Source organism: Haliotis rufescens, unplaced genomic scaffold, assembly GCF_023055435.1.
Source record: "Haliotis rufescens isolate VD_foot unplaced genomic scaffold, xgHalRufe1.0.p SCAF_5, whole genome shotgun sequence".
NCBI classification, from domain to species: domain Eukaryota; kingdom Metazoa; phylum Mollusca; class Gastropoda; order Lepetellida; family Haliotidae; genus Haliotis; species Haliotis rufescens.
The window spans coordinates 29,618,499-29,633,161 of record NW_025964223.1 but is presented as its reverse complement, the minus strand read 5'-3'; the positions used below and the strand labels follow the sequence as shown (position 1 = coordinate 29,633,161).

Sequence of the window (14,663 nt, the reverse complement as noted above, 5' to 3'; positions counted from 1 at the left end):
CTTCTTCTTCAGCAAGACCTCACAAAGATCTTTCTCTGTCAAGCAGTGAATGCAATATAAAAAATATCTCGGATTTTACAAGTGTCCTTGTTCTAGTGTACTTTCATTCTCAATGAAATTTATGACATTGTAGGCCAAATCTCAAGCCTGAGAATGTATGAATTCCTTCGCTGCCCCGCTACATGCATCCAGGTCCCCTGGATGGCTTTGTATTATTGACTGAGTAAACATCATGTTGTACCAGCATCTTGTTCTGTTCCATTTATGAACTTCAATGTATCAGATTGCTTCTGAATTAAAAATTTAAAATTATACAGTATGTTGTGATACATATCGCAATATGGCCTTGTGCATCGCAAAATATTGTGATACACTTTAAACTTCCAATATAGGACACTGTGATGTAGATGTGCTGGTGCACACTGAACACTAAAGATGAGCACTTTATGTTGCGTGGTTTTGTTGTATAGGTTCGACTGTGGTCCCAGGCCAGACAGATGGGGTGCTTTGCTGCTCAGAGCATGGCTGCAGCAGTGAGAGGAGAGAAGATTACACCAGACTTCTGCTTTGAGCTGTTTGCTCATGTCACTAAATTTTTCAATTATAAGGCAGGTATTTTTTTTCCCTTTGTGTCAAAGGCATATAATATATATTATCGTTAATACATTGAAATCCACTCTAGCATAATCATATTTGGTTGATATGCTGTGTAGCCTTTGGAAATGTTCTTAAATACTTGTATAGGATGTTGATATTCAAATTCACTGTCTAGGTTTATACACTCAAAAATGCATTATGTTCCTAACTCGAAAAGTGTTTACTGTCACTGCTCTAGTATGATGTAATTTGAAGGAGTAAGGTTTGAAGTGACTTTAAAGACGGTGAACTTCCCTGGAATGGAACATTTGCATCTTCATCACAAACAAGCCTGTGATTGACTAATTTAGTGTCAAGGTCATTAAACAAGAAGTGCAAATAACTTTGTTCATTAAGGTAATCAGATGCAAAGTACTCCGTTGTTTAGAATTATATTGCATTTGGCATGTTTTTAAAAAAAACAGAAATGGTGTCATTAGACTGGAAATGATGTTTTTTTAGTTTAGCAGAGTTGCATGTAGTTTTCTCTTTTGAATAGGGAGAGGAATGGTTTTCTCAGACCATTCAGTAATGTCAAGAGACCAGAAATGTCTTTAGGTTCCCCATTATATTAGCAATAGGCAAGGTACTTTGATCTGGTTTGAGGTTGTAGTAGGCACATATTTTCCCTAACATAAGGTAATGGTATCAAACTAAGGTGCATGGTGGTATGTAATGATATCTGTAGTCTTACAAAATTGTCGTTGAAGGGGCTACTCCTGTTTTGGCCAACACTTTTCCACAGTGTGAATATCAGGTCATACACCGGAGTCTGTGGCATGTGTCATTAAGGGATCAAAGTTGTCCTGAAGTTTGTTGGAAAATAACAGTTCCAAATGTTATATTAATTATAAATATGACATGAAAAATTGGGAAAGAAATGATAGTCTATGAGAAGCATGAAAGAGTGTTCATGTGTTGTTTGTATTGCAGGTGGTACTACTTGGCAAGTTCAATGCACAAGGACTTGATGCAGGGCATGAGCTGCTTCTCAGGGTTACTGAAGGTAAAAATGCCTTTGCAATTTTGTAATATAATTATCCTATCCACAATGAATATGAACCTTGAGGAAAAGGTGAAGCTAAGTATCTGTTCACATTCGTAACAACTTCCTGAGTTGGTCCAAGGTGTCATCAAGCTGACACTGAAGTAGGATGGATCTCAGCATGAGGGTCATTATGGTCATGTGGACGGTCTCAGGAGGCTGACCATGTGTGGCTTGGTAATGATGGTAGGAGTAGACAATTTCGATGCATATTTTGTGCAATAAGGAGGAATGTGACATATATAATAAGCCAGGGCTGATAATCATAGCAATTTTGTCACAAGCAATGATATGGAAGATCACACACAGACCAGGCTGTAACTGCTGTCTGTGGTTTAACTTTGACATATGTTTATATCAATCCAATTCAACATGAAACATAGGCCAAATTCTGTCAATATTCATGAAACGGATGCAGTCCAAGCACCTGGAATGCCAATTTAGACACAAATCCCAAAGATTTCTCCATTTTATATGCTTCTGATATTATGTCATTTCAGGTAAGGAATATGTTAAGGTGATTATACAAGATGGCTGCATGAAAGGAGCTATCTTAATAGGTGAGACGGATCTGGAGGAGACCTTTGAGAACCTGATACTTAATGGGATGGACTTGACCCCATTTAAGGAACACCTTTTGGACCCCAACATTGATATAGATGACTTCTTTGATTGACTCTCTCCATCAGGGCATTTTTAGTAACTGTGATGCAACAAAATAACAATGTGACTGTATATAGAGGTGTCAAGTGCGATGGAGACTGTATACACAGGTGTCAAATGTGATGGAGACTGTATACACAGGTGTCAAATGCGATGGAACTGTATACACAGGTGTCAAATGTGATAGAGAGTGTATACACAGGTGTCAAGTGTGATGGAAACTGTATACACAGGTGTCAAGTGTGATGGAGACTGTATACACAGGTGTCAAATGTAATGGAGACTGTATACACAGGTGTCAAGTGTGATGGAGACTGTCTGTATACACGTGTCAAATGCGATGGAAACTGTATACACAGGTGCCAGGTGTGATTGAGACTGTATACACAGGTGTCAAGTGTGATGGAGACTCTGTATACACAGGTGCCAGGTGTGATGGAGACTATACACAGATGTCAAGTGCAATGGAGACTGTATACACAGGTGTCAAGTGTGATGGAAACTGTATACACAGGTGCCAGGTGTGATGGAGACTATACACAGGTGCCAGGTGTGATGGAGACTGTATACACAGGTGCCAGGTGTGATGGAGACTATACACAGGTGCCAGGTGTGATGGAGACTATACACAGGCGCCAGGTGTGATGGAGACTATACACAGGTGTCAAGTGTGATGGAGACTATACACAGGTGCCAGGTGTGATGGAGACTATACACAGGTGTCAAGTGTGATGGAGACTGTATACACAGGTGTCAAGTGTGATAGAGACTATACACAGGTGTCAAATGTGATGGAGACTATACACAGGTGTCAAGTGTGATGGAGACTATACACAGGTGTCAAATGTGATGGAGACTATACACAGGCGCCAGGTGTGATGGAGACTATACACAGGTGTCAAGTGTGATGGAGACTATACACAGGTGCCAGGTGTGATGGAGACTGTATACACAGGTGTCAAATGCGATGGAGACTGTATACACAGGTGTCAAATGCGATGGAACTGTATACACAGGTGTCAAATGTGATAGAGAGTGTATACACAGGTGTCAAGTGTGATGGAAACTGTATACACAGGTGTCAAATGTGATGGAGACTGTATACACAGGTGTCAAATGTAATGGAGACTGTATACACAGGTGTCAAGTGTGATGGAGACTGTCTGTATACACAGGTGCCAGGTGTGATGGAGACTGTATACACAGGTGCCAGGTGTGATGGAGACTGTATACACAGGTGCCAGGTGTGATGGAGACTATACACAGGTGTCAAGTGTGATGGAGACTATACACAGGTGCCAGGTGTGATGGAGACTGTATACACAGGTGTCAAGTGTGATGGAGACTATACACAGGTGTCAAGTGTGATGGAGACTATACACAGGTGCCAGGTGTGATGGAAACTGTATACACAGGTGTCAAGTGTGATGGAGACTGTCTGTATACACAGGCGCCAGGTGTGATGGAGACTATACACAGGTGTCAAGTGCAATGGAGACTATATACACAGGTGTCAAGTGTGATGGAGACTGTATACACAGGTGTGTGTGTGTGGGGGGGGGGGGGGATGTCATCTCCTGATGACTTTGTTAATAACAGGTCGAATCTACATGTAACGTTAAAAACCTATAATTTTTTTACTCTGTCAGAGGCAATTGATCTTAACAGGAGACACAACTTTGTTATAATACCATTAATGGCATCGGTTAATCCAGTTACCGACTTCTCACTACTTAGTATATATACAGTGAGAGAAAAGATGGAAGAGAAACTTGGTCAGTAAAAAATCTACATTAGAGGCTATTGTCAAAAAATTCATAAATCAAGAATAAAAGCTTTTTGGTGCAAAGAATTGCAAAACTCCAGGAACAATGTATGACTTTTGTAAATTATTCAGCCCACACTTGGCTGGTGTAAACAGGGAAACTCAACCTAAATAAGATGATGTTTAAGTATGTTATGACTTTAATAATAAAAATATAAATTGTGGAGTCCTTAACATACCTATTTCAAGGTTGGAAAGTCTTCAGTGCTGTCCAGGCCATGAAGCTGAATAACACTGCAGGAATTGACCAGATACAGGCAGAAGTGTTGAAGAACAATTCGAGTGTTGATGTTTGACAGCGAATGTTTAAACTGTTTTCAATAAAGGACCCCAAAACAAGGTGCATCCTTTAGGCCTTATTTGGCCTGAATTATATTTGTGACCATAGTGTATATAATTGTAAACATGACACTGTAATAAACTATATTATTATTATTATATTATTATATTATTATATTATTATTATATTATCATTATTATCATTATTATTATTATGATCGTTTGTGAACAGACTGCCTCCGTGAGGTGTAGTGGTAGAGCGTCCGTCCGCATCACACCAAACGACGTTAAAAGATGGTAATTGTTGTTACCCTGCATGGGGCTCGGCATTAAGGGACTGGTCCACTGAGTCAGTATACTGTTTCTGAGAGGGGCATTCATGCTAAACTGCTGCATGGTATCTCAGTGGGCAAGCACTATACAATCAGTGTTAGTCCGGACTAATACAAGCAGACAAACACCACACAGGTGAATGCATGTCGGTGTATAAGTGCAATAATATAGGATGCAACGTTAAAACCCATTTCACCTCATCTTTGTGAACACAATCTGTGATCACCTATATTTGCGTATTTTGTTGTATTGAAGGTATTGAGAGTCTCATTACCCAAGTCCAAGACCTAGTTTCCATTTTACCTGAACTGACTGTAACATGCAAACCGAACAGTATGACCTCAAGTTCTGTTGATGATATTGCTGCATCAATTATTCAGCAGGACACTGGCAGGATGCTGAAGACTCAGTGCACTGAAGGTGACAGCAGAAACAGGAGCGCTGTACAACACTGCTCAACGCTTTGGCATGTATATTCAACAACAAAAGTTACTGTGACACCAATATTTCAGTGTATTTTTCAAACAAGTAAAGTTTGGTTTTCAATATTGTAATACATGTATGGAATCAAGTTACCAAAACGCAACTGCTACAGAAAAGGATGCATTCCATGCAAAAGTTGACTTTTCTGCAAGCCCCATGCATTTCACTACCCAAGAATGGGTATAAAAACGTGCGTTAATGGGATTCCATTTGCATTGTTTAGCATCGTGCTGACAACAACCACTCAGAAAAACAAAAATATTACGCAATTATTCAACATTATGGAATGCCACGCCTGTCCGAAAATGAGCCTCTGTGAGCCATTGGTATGCTTGCAGCAGGATCGAGTCAACGTGATGTTGCAAGACAATTTAAGGTCCACAGAAACACCATTTGGTGTTTATGGCAACGTTGGCAACAGACGAATGCAGTCGGAGACCATCCTCGGAGTAGTAGAGTAGTTTGATAGTGGTAGAGGGAAATCTCAATGGACAGCACTACCGCGAGATCATCAGACCTGTTGTTCTACCGTTTTTGCGTCGTCATGGCCAGGCATTACCTTTCAACATGCATGTTGCTCGGCTTGTTCAGGATTCTTTTCAACAAAACAACGTGAATGTCATCCCCTGGCCGGCTCGCTGCCCTGATCTCTCACCAATCAAGCACATGTGGGATGAGATGGATTGGCGCCTTCGACGTCAACCACGTGTTTCACAGACACTCCAGGAACTTCGAAACATGCTTGTTACGACGTAAATCGTAATAAAAAGGTAAATTGTAATACTTGCAGGAAATTGTAATAATTTTGACGTAATTTGTAATAACAACGTAAATTGTAATAAAATTTGACGTAAATTGTAATACGCAAATTGTAATAAAAATTGATGTAAATTGTAATAATCTCAACTTGCGGTAAAATGTAATAACTTTTTACGTAAATTGTAATAACCTTATAAGTTTTGTGTCAAAGGCGTTAAATGACTAGAACCTATCCTTGTCAGGGTTGGTACAGGGTTTATCGTACAATCGTCATTAAAGTATGGGTGTGGGGGAGGATTGAGGTCGTTATCGTACATTGTTGTATAATTATATGTATATATAAACGCATTGGAATTTCATTTCTATGGTTGTCCAGACGAAGATTAATTACTAGAATGAACTTAGGTTTCTTATTTAATTGAGAAATATTCTGTGTGTTTTGTACTTAATTGTTATATATCCTATTGACGATTTTCATCAGAATTGTTCATATTTAACCTAATGGAATCATATTTCAATTGGTAAAGTAGGTAGTTATATACACAATGGAATAATTATAACGTAACAAACTTACACAAATATATTGATGTGTAAATGTGGAAAGTCTGACTTTTACTGACTGAAGCAAATTTATTTATTTTGCAACTGTATATTTGTGCATATTTTATGCGGAGAGGGGTTTACTAAGTTGCAAGACCTTGTCCCCAATACAATTCTCATTTTGTTCTGTGAATAAAATATTTTTAAACTAAACTAAACTAGCAAATGGATGACATGTCATTCTGCAGTAGTCTTGTGTGCAAGCTGATTTATACATGTTCATATACATAATATCAATTTATTATTATTCAAGTTTCATTTTTTTTAACGTTGCTCGGAGGATGTAGAGAAAATAATGACAATGTCCTGGCCGCTGTACATGTAGGTATGTGCACCCGCAAGGACTACCTTAATCAATTATTTTACGTGCAGCTTGTGTCATGTCTGTATTGTTAGAATGATACTCTAGCAACTGTACACATCGAAATTTATGACTGAAAGATCCATCCTCGGGTTAAAAATGATGGATGACATTAGGTACGTCTATTCGACAAATAGCTTAATTGATTTATTATCCAATAGTAGCTTAGCTAGGAGTCCATTGCAATAACATTGAGTTACGAGTTGAGATAAGGAGCACATGACCGTTTCCTGGAACAAACGAGACAATTCAATCGTATTTATACATTATATTTTGATGAAGAATTCAAATACAACAAATGAGTGACAGATCTCCTGTGCAATGTCAAAGGAAAAAAACCAGTTGTCAGCAAATGCAGCATAGATTTCCCATGCATGGGAAAGGAGAATACTTAATACATAACATTATATGTGTTTATTAATATCAAAAGAGGGGCGTGGATATTCTTTACCTACATTGCATATACTATTAGATATTGTGTATTCTCGATCTCTGTGAACTTCTCACAGATAAAGAAAAAATATTAAATAAATGCAAACCATGTTAACATATGCAATATTTGTAGCAATGTATGATTAACATATGGATCATTAATATAACATAAAATATTTCCTTTCATAGGAAGAAGTATATTTAATGAAATAAATGAATAAATGTAACTGTCTGGATTCCTTTCATATGACCTGAATAACTAACAACAACTTACTGACAACTTTGGCTGGGATAATAACTCCTTGCCCCAACAACAAAAACAGAATCCATCATGATAATGGCACGAAATCATAATTCAAAGCATACACAAATAATATCCGGTATCTTCGGGAATGTCTTGTTGAGTTTCAAAGAGCATCAGAATGTATAATAAATTTGTTGCAACCAATTATTGCTGAAATATATATGTTATGATCAAAATTGAAAGGATGGAAAATCTATAATGAAAAGGGTTTTGTCACTAACGTACATATTCTCTTTGACCTTGTACGAAGAGTATTCTAAGATCATTAAACTCGGCAATCGGTGGATTGCGCCAAGCAACCTTGATACCAACTTAGGTACCTCACGTATAATGCGGTACATAATTTTCGAAACAGATAATTACGTTTTTCATAAGTTATCACTAATTTGTGACATATAAACGAACAAAAATTACCTCAGATGATAATCTTCTCTGGAGGTTTAAGAGGATTAATATAATTCCAGCTAACATCAAGCACTGTAATAAAATATTGAAATTATAGCATACCTTCTTAACATTCCAATGAAAAGAATAGTGAGAAACCAAATTATATTTATCTCCGATACTATGCCCTCATCAGTATACGCACACACACATACATACACACCAACACACACACACATAGGTATGTATGTATGTGTGTGTTTGTGTGTGTGTTTATGTAGTATGTATGTATGTATGTAAATACGATAATGTTTTACTGTAAATGTTTTACTGTACTCCGAACAGTTGGAGTACATATATATATACAAAGGTACAAAACTGTATAGGGAAGTTTGGTACAGCATTTATCGTACAATCGTCATTAAATATGACTTAGTGTGGGGTGTGAGAACTTTTTGAAATTTGATACATCGAACATTGTTGTATATATATATAAACTCACTGGAGTGTTATTTCTGTAGGTTAAGTACGTGGTTATCAACACAATGTATTTATATATAAAAATATATGTTTGGGATGCTTTCCTTGCATTTAAAGTGTGTTAGCAGTTGTTGAAAAGAGCGATTCAGCATGTCGCGCGCACCTCAAAGAGGGCGTCGCCTCCGTGTCCGGTTGTGCGTGCACCTCCAAGAGGACGTTGCCTCCGTTTTCCGGGGGAGGAGGAGGAGGAGGGAGGGAAGGGGGAAAAAACCCAGGGAAGCGGTCGTAAAACGTGAACAAGAAAAGAGTTTTGTTGTTGTTGTTGTTCTAAACATAGACGTGGTGGTGGTGGTGAAGGGAGGGTGGTGGTGAAGGGAGGGAGGGAAGGAGGATGCGGGTTCATGGTGTGGGTGTTTGAGGGTCGTCAAAGCAAAGGATGAAAGCGTTCTTTCGGGAGAGATGGGTGGCCCTGGAAAGGGCCGTTGGAAAACAAACTGGAAACCGGAAACGGCAGGAACACTGGAAAAAACTGCAAACGATGGGAAACTGGAAAAAACAGTGGAGCGTTAGTCACTTTGCTCAGATGATCTATCTTCTTCATCCTCTACATACATCTCATCCTCGGACTGAAGGTGTCGTCGGCGCTTTGAAGCATGTTTTCTTGAGAGGCTTCTGTCCCGTTTTCTTTTCTCTAGACGAGGTGTGATGCCCGCACGGAGTTGTGTGAGGCATTCTTTTAGGTCGAGGACATCGATATGCGTGTCTTCGATGAGATGAAGCACTAGTGTCACGGGTGTCACCGGTGTCACCGGTGCCATGGATGCCACGGGTGTCGACGTGGACGGTGTTGCTGACGTTTTCTTTCGACTAGGTTCTGGACAATCTGCAGCAATATGACCCACGACTTGGCAGTTGTAACAGGGGCACTGGGGTGTCTTCTTTCGACTGGGTTCTGGACAATCTGCAGCGATATGACCCATGACTTGACAGTTGTAACAGGGGTCCAGGTTCTGCTTCTCTTGACTGTTCATCTTCGGACAGACATAGTGATGGTGACCTTGAGCGTGACACTCGAGGCATGTCACTTCAGGGCAGTACAGGTAACTGTGACTGTCGGTCTGGCACTTCATACAACTGTATCGAGCTGGCATGGTTGGTTTCATAGAATGCATTGTGTGTGAGTGGCTTCGCTCTTGTTTTGTTTTTATAGGAGAGCCAATGACACCCTGCTTCCTGATTGGTTCCCCAGGCAGTGCTCCCGATTGGTTCATTCCGGTGCCTGGCCTGCACCTCGGTTTTCCAAAACGGACCGACCCTTGTATTTCTTTTCCATAGGAAATGGATTTTACCATGGGAGAGAAAGCACAACCCCCGGTTCGGCCAGTCAGAGCCCAGCATGGTCCGAGCGCGGTCTCTGATTGGTCGACAACCCAGGCTTCGGATTGGTCCGATTTCGATCCGGTTTTTATCGGGGTGTGCATTTCGATCCTGTTTTGTTTTTTCTTCATCCTACACACAACATAACACTACTATGTGTTCAACTTTTTTAATCCCCCTGATCACATGAACCAACACAACAAAACAAAAGTCACAGGATGAGGGGGGACATCCCTGTGATTTTTGTGAACACGAGGGGTGACCATGGGGGTGACCACGAGGGTATGAACGTCTGTACACTTTGAAAAAAAGAAACTTTGTCACTTGGGGTGAACAAGACACTCGACTCTTCTCTTCCGTGCTTCTTGGGACACCAAACGTCTGTATTTTTCGTTCACTTCTCCATCAGGACAAAACACACACAAGTATTCGCAGGGGACTTTGGTGTGCTTCAGATGTTCTTTCCAGGGTTGGTCTGTGGCTTCCCATTGGCAGAGTGTCACACCGCAGCAATAAAAGATAACACGGTCACCTCGTCCTGGATAGAAATAGCCAGCCATGGCCATGTCATAAGGGGTCTGGGTCATCTGTTTAGGCCACGTTTGAAAAGACCTCAGACGTTCTTGAAATGAATCATAGTTGGGATGAGAAGGATGACACAAGGTGTAAGAAGGAAAAGGTCTCTCCAGAATGTCACTGAGTCGCCATGTGTCGTCCATCAAGAGTGTGTCGTCCATAAAGAGTGGGCGTTTTCTCGCTTCTTGTTCTCCCGCCTTTTCAGACACCCACTCGGAATCGGGGACGACATCTCGGGAGGATGACATGGCATTCATAGAACGTCTTTGCTCCATGATGACTGTGACTTCACTGAAAGAAGGTCTGAGGGTTCGCCTGCTTTTATGAAACTCTCCACCCTACCCCCTTCAACGGAAGGTCATGACCTTAGCTTCCACCTCCTCACGTGACGTCATCCTGTGCTTGGGCTGACTGACACACGGCATGATACATGACATGACACATGACATGACATGGCACACGGTGGTAGTGGTGATGTGTACTGGAATGACTGACACCAGGCAGCTGATCTTTCAAGCATGGCCTTTCTCTTTTATCTATTTTTTATTCTTTATTTTATTTCATCACTTTGGTGTGCACTGACATGACAGACGCACAGACAGACAGACAGACAACGTAGACGACATCTCAACTCAACCTCTACCCTCAGTTCGGCACTCTATTGGAGTTGAGATCAATCAAGACACAAAGAGTCAGTTCAATCAACCACTGTTTAATAATGAAAAAAACAATCACAACCAGATACATTGGAAATACGAAAAGACAATGGAGGAGGGAGTGCATTGCATGTCCCTACAACAACAACAACAACGCGACAACGTTTCCTCTTCCATCTTCAAGCTCTTCTATCTTCAAGCTCTTCGAGTGAAGATGGGTCACCCTAAGATGTGGTCCTCCATTAAACATGTGAGAGGTCCATCAGTTAAACAAGTACAGTCTATGGCCTCCCTGAAACAGACATGACACATCACTTGACCACTGTTGCAGCTTACATGTTGTAAAGCTCTTCGAGTGAAGATGAGGATCACCATAAGATGTGACCCTCCATCATACTGTCCCAAACAGGTCCCGAACATGCGAGAGGTCCATCAGTAAAACAAGTACAGTCTATGGCCTCCAGACAACAGACATGACACATCACTTGCCCACTGTTGCAGCTTATGTATCTTAACATGTTGTTGTGTCGGCAAACACTACATTCACATTGTAGGGGAGTGAGTTGAGCTTCTCCATAAGGATCCTGGTCAACGATGTGATCGTCGCAAACCAAGGGCATACCCAATCATATGAATAGGCATATTCATCATCAACATCGGCATCGGCATCAACATCAACATCATCATCACATCAAGAATGACTGAGACAAAAAAGAGCATGGTACTTACAGCTGTTCTTGATGAGAGATCTTCAGAGATAATTTCTTCCGTGATCGTCTTTTTGCAGATGTTGCAGGTGTGCAGGTTTTAAAAAAGCATGTCCCCTTCGTTTCGGTGTCTGCTGCTGCTGCTGCTGCTGTGGTGGTGGTAGTGGCTGCAGCCACTGTCGGTCTTTATCTTCGCACACATCACGTCGTACACTTCACCCTACAGTTCAGCAGTCATGTCACCGCTCCCATCTCCATTCGCTTGGCCACTCATGTCGCTCCGTGTCTTGACATTCATCGGTGTGGACATGATGTTGTCGATTGTCTGTTGTTGTTTTTCTTTCCAAGTCTTCACGGATGTGTGTCAACACTTGATGGTACTCTCCCCAAACACGTGTTTCTTCAGGATAAAACGCCAACAACCAACACAACGTGTTGTTGCTTGGTCCGTTCATTGAAAAGTGATGACCGGAGAGCGTTGGTCGTATTAAAAGCCACGGAGGTCCTGCTTTCTGATTGGCCCGTTCCGGTGTGTGGTCTGAGCTTCAATTTTTCCAAACTGGACCGACCCTTGTGTTTCTTTTCCATAGGGTTAGGCTTGTAACGTGAGAGAGAAAGCACTACCTCGGTTCGACCAATCAGAGCCCAACATGGCCCGAGCACGGCCTCTGATTGGTCGAAAACCCAGGCTTCGGATTGGTCAGATTACGATCCGTTTTTTCTGTAGGGGTCCATGTCGATTTAGTTTCGATCCGCTGTGATACCCCCATGGTATGAACTATTTATAGAAAGTCGTCTCTGTACCCAAAGGGCAGCGTGTCTACAGGCAGCCCTGTGGTTTCATCGTAGACGAGACGTCCCTTGTCGTACACGGTACGATAGTCTTTTTGGGTGGGTCGGGTCACAAGAGCATTTTCGTACCGAGGTCCTTTTCGAATGATCTGATGAGGGTAATCCAAACTGATTTTCTCCCCCTCTTTCCCAGGCCGTTGGCCCAGTATCAGTCCTTTCATGGTGTCAAAGTTGAGATGTTGTTGGTTTCGGTAATTCAAAGTGAACCCTCGCACTTTGCAGGTCGTACGCGTTCCATCGGGTCTGGGGTTCATTAACTCATAGCCATAGTTTTTGGGACCTCCTGACACAAACGTCTTGATGGTGTTTCCGTCCAGTTCATCTGTAAACTCGCCCAACGAATGGCCCAGCTCTGGATTCGCGTTGTGGGGTCGATGAATGTAAATGACGCTGTCCGTGTCAAAGTACAAGACCCTGCGGCCACCCAGGGCAAGGGTCTGGTACAGCTTGAGACGTGCTTGGGCGGTGACCCAAGCAGCGATGGCGACATTGAAATGAGAATGAGGGGTTTGGAATTCTTTCTGCTGGGTATAGGTCACTTCCACCATGTGTTCGTTTACAACGGTAACATCCTCGATGGTATTGCGTTCATTCCTCCACAAGGCAAAGTACTGTACAGGATCGTTCATATAGATGTTCTGACTGTAGTCTACCCGTTGTCCAAACTTGCCCCAGAGCGAATTCAGTTGCATCTTGGCAATCGTGCGACGTCCTGGATTATTTTCGATGCGGTCCTTGTCCAACCCAATGCCTTCTTTGTCGTAGATCTCCTGGATGTAAGCGTCATGATCTGTACATCCTTCGGGGTCGATCGATATAAGTGTCAAAGAGTCCTACTTGCTGGGTGTCAGGGTCATGCTGTGCAAAGGTGTCAGCACCTGGTAGTCATACTTCTTCATGGCTTCCTGGAGTTCTATGGTGGCGTACGTGCCCACCCATGACCTCTCTTCATCCGTGTGCTCGCAGGGGGAGTCTGACCGGGTATCGGCACACGTACGGCACAAAGGACAGAGCAGTCTGTAAGGCAGTAGCAGATGGTAGAGTCGTTTCGGGTGTAGGACATGGCATTGGATCAGGCCTTTCAGTTCAAACGTGTCCACAGGGGGTTGATGGGGAAGGGTCGGGTGTCCCGTGGGAAACGCTCCGGTCTTACAAATGTAAGGATAAAGGGAACAAATATCGATGTACTTGATGGTTTCACCTTCTTTGGCTTCGTAGCATAATTGCGTGGCATTGGTGCGTCCTTCATAGAAGGCGTCGCGAGGGTTGAGCGGCCCAGGGACGTGGATACAGTGGGGCCCCTGCAAGAAAGCACGCAGAGCGGAGTCCCCCTGTTGCATTTTCGTAAACTCATGCTCCCACAGGGTGACGATCCGTTTCACCTCAGGGTGTTGACTCAAGAGACTCAAGCGGTAGTGGGTGTCGGTGTAACGGGCTCCCAATGACGTGCCCAGGACGGGATGCGGTTATCCACGTTGGGTCTTGTGACAGGTCTGGCACCCATGCCAGAAACAGCCCAGGAATTCGTAGATGGTGCCTGTCGCTGGATCGTAGCCATCCACACTGTACCGATGTTGGCCCTCTCCACACGTGAACTCTTTTTCACCTCCATTCCTGGCGTGCTAGAGGTGCAGATGGGGGTCCGTTTCCATCAGATAATTGAGCCAGTGCATACAGGCCTGGGAATAGTTTCTCTTGGGTTGCTAGCCTTGAGGTGGAAGAATGGCGATGGTATTGGGTTTCAGGTCGTGTTTTCTGAAGGATTTCATGGTGAACGCAGCAGCTGTCATCACTTCTACAAAGGGATCCATGCCAACCGAGGTGATGGCGTTCTGTCGGAAGTCTGCGCATCCCCATCTCAAAATGTCCACATCGCTCTGGCAGTAGGCTAAAAGTTCTCCTTGTAAGTCC

General features: G+C 42.4%; 1 protein-coding gene across 3 annotated transcripts in view; it reads left to right on the top strand.

Annotated features, from left to right (window-relative positions):
* LOC124116880 (pyridine nucleotide-disulfide oxidoreductase domain-containing protein 1-like) overlaps positions 1–4,607 on the top strand; it is a 58,431-nt gene extending 53,824 nt beyond the window's left edge. For 2 of the 3 annotated variants that reach the window (XM_048384168.1, XM_048384167.1), the window contains 3 exons: positions 471–608; positions 1,570–1,642; positions 2,182–4,607. In XM_048384168.1, coding sequence (XP_048240125.1) covers positions 471–608; positions 1,570–1,642; positions 2,182–2,357 — 387 coding nt within the window. In that variant the 3' untranslated portion in view covers positions 2,358–4,607. The remainder of the gene's footprint in view (positions 1–470; positions 609–1,569; positions 1,643–2,181) is intronic. The other variant, XR_007218349.1, reaches the window with a different exon arrangement.
* The last annotated feature ends 10,056 nt before the right edge of the window (positions 4,608–14,663 follow it).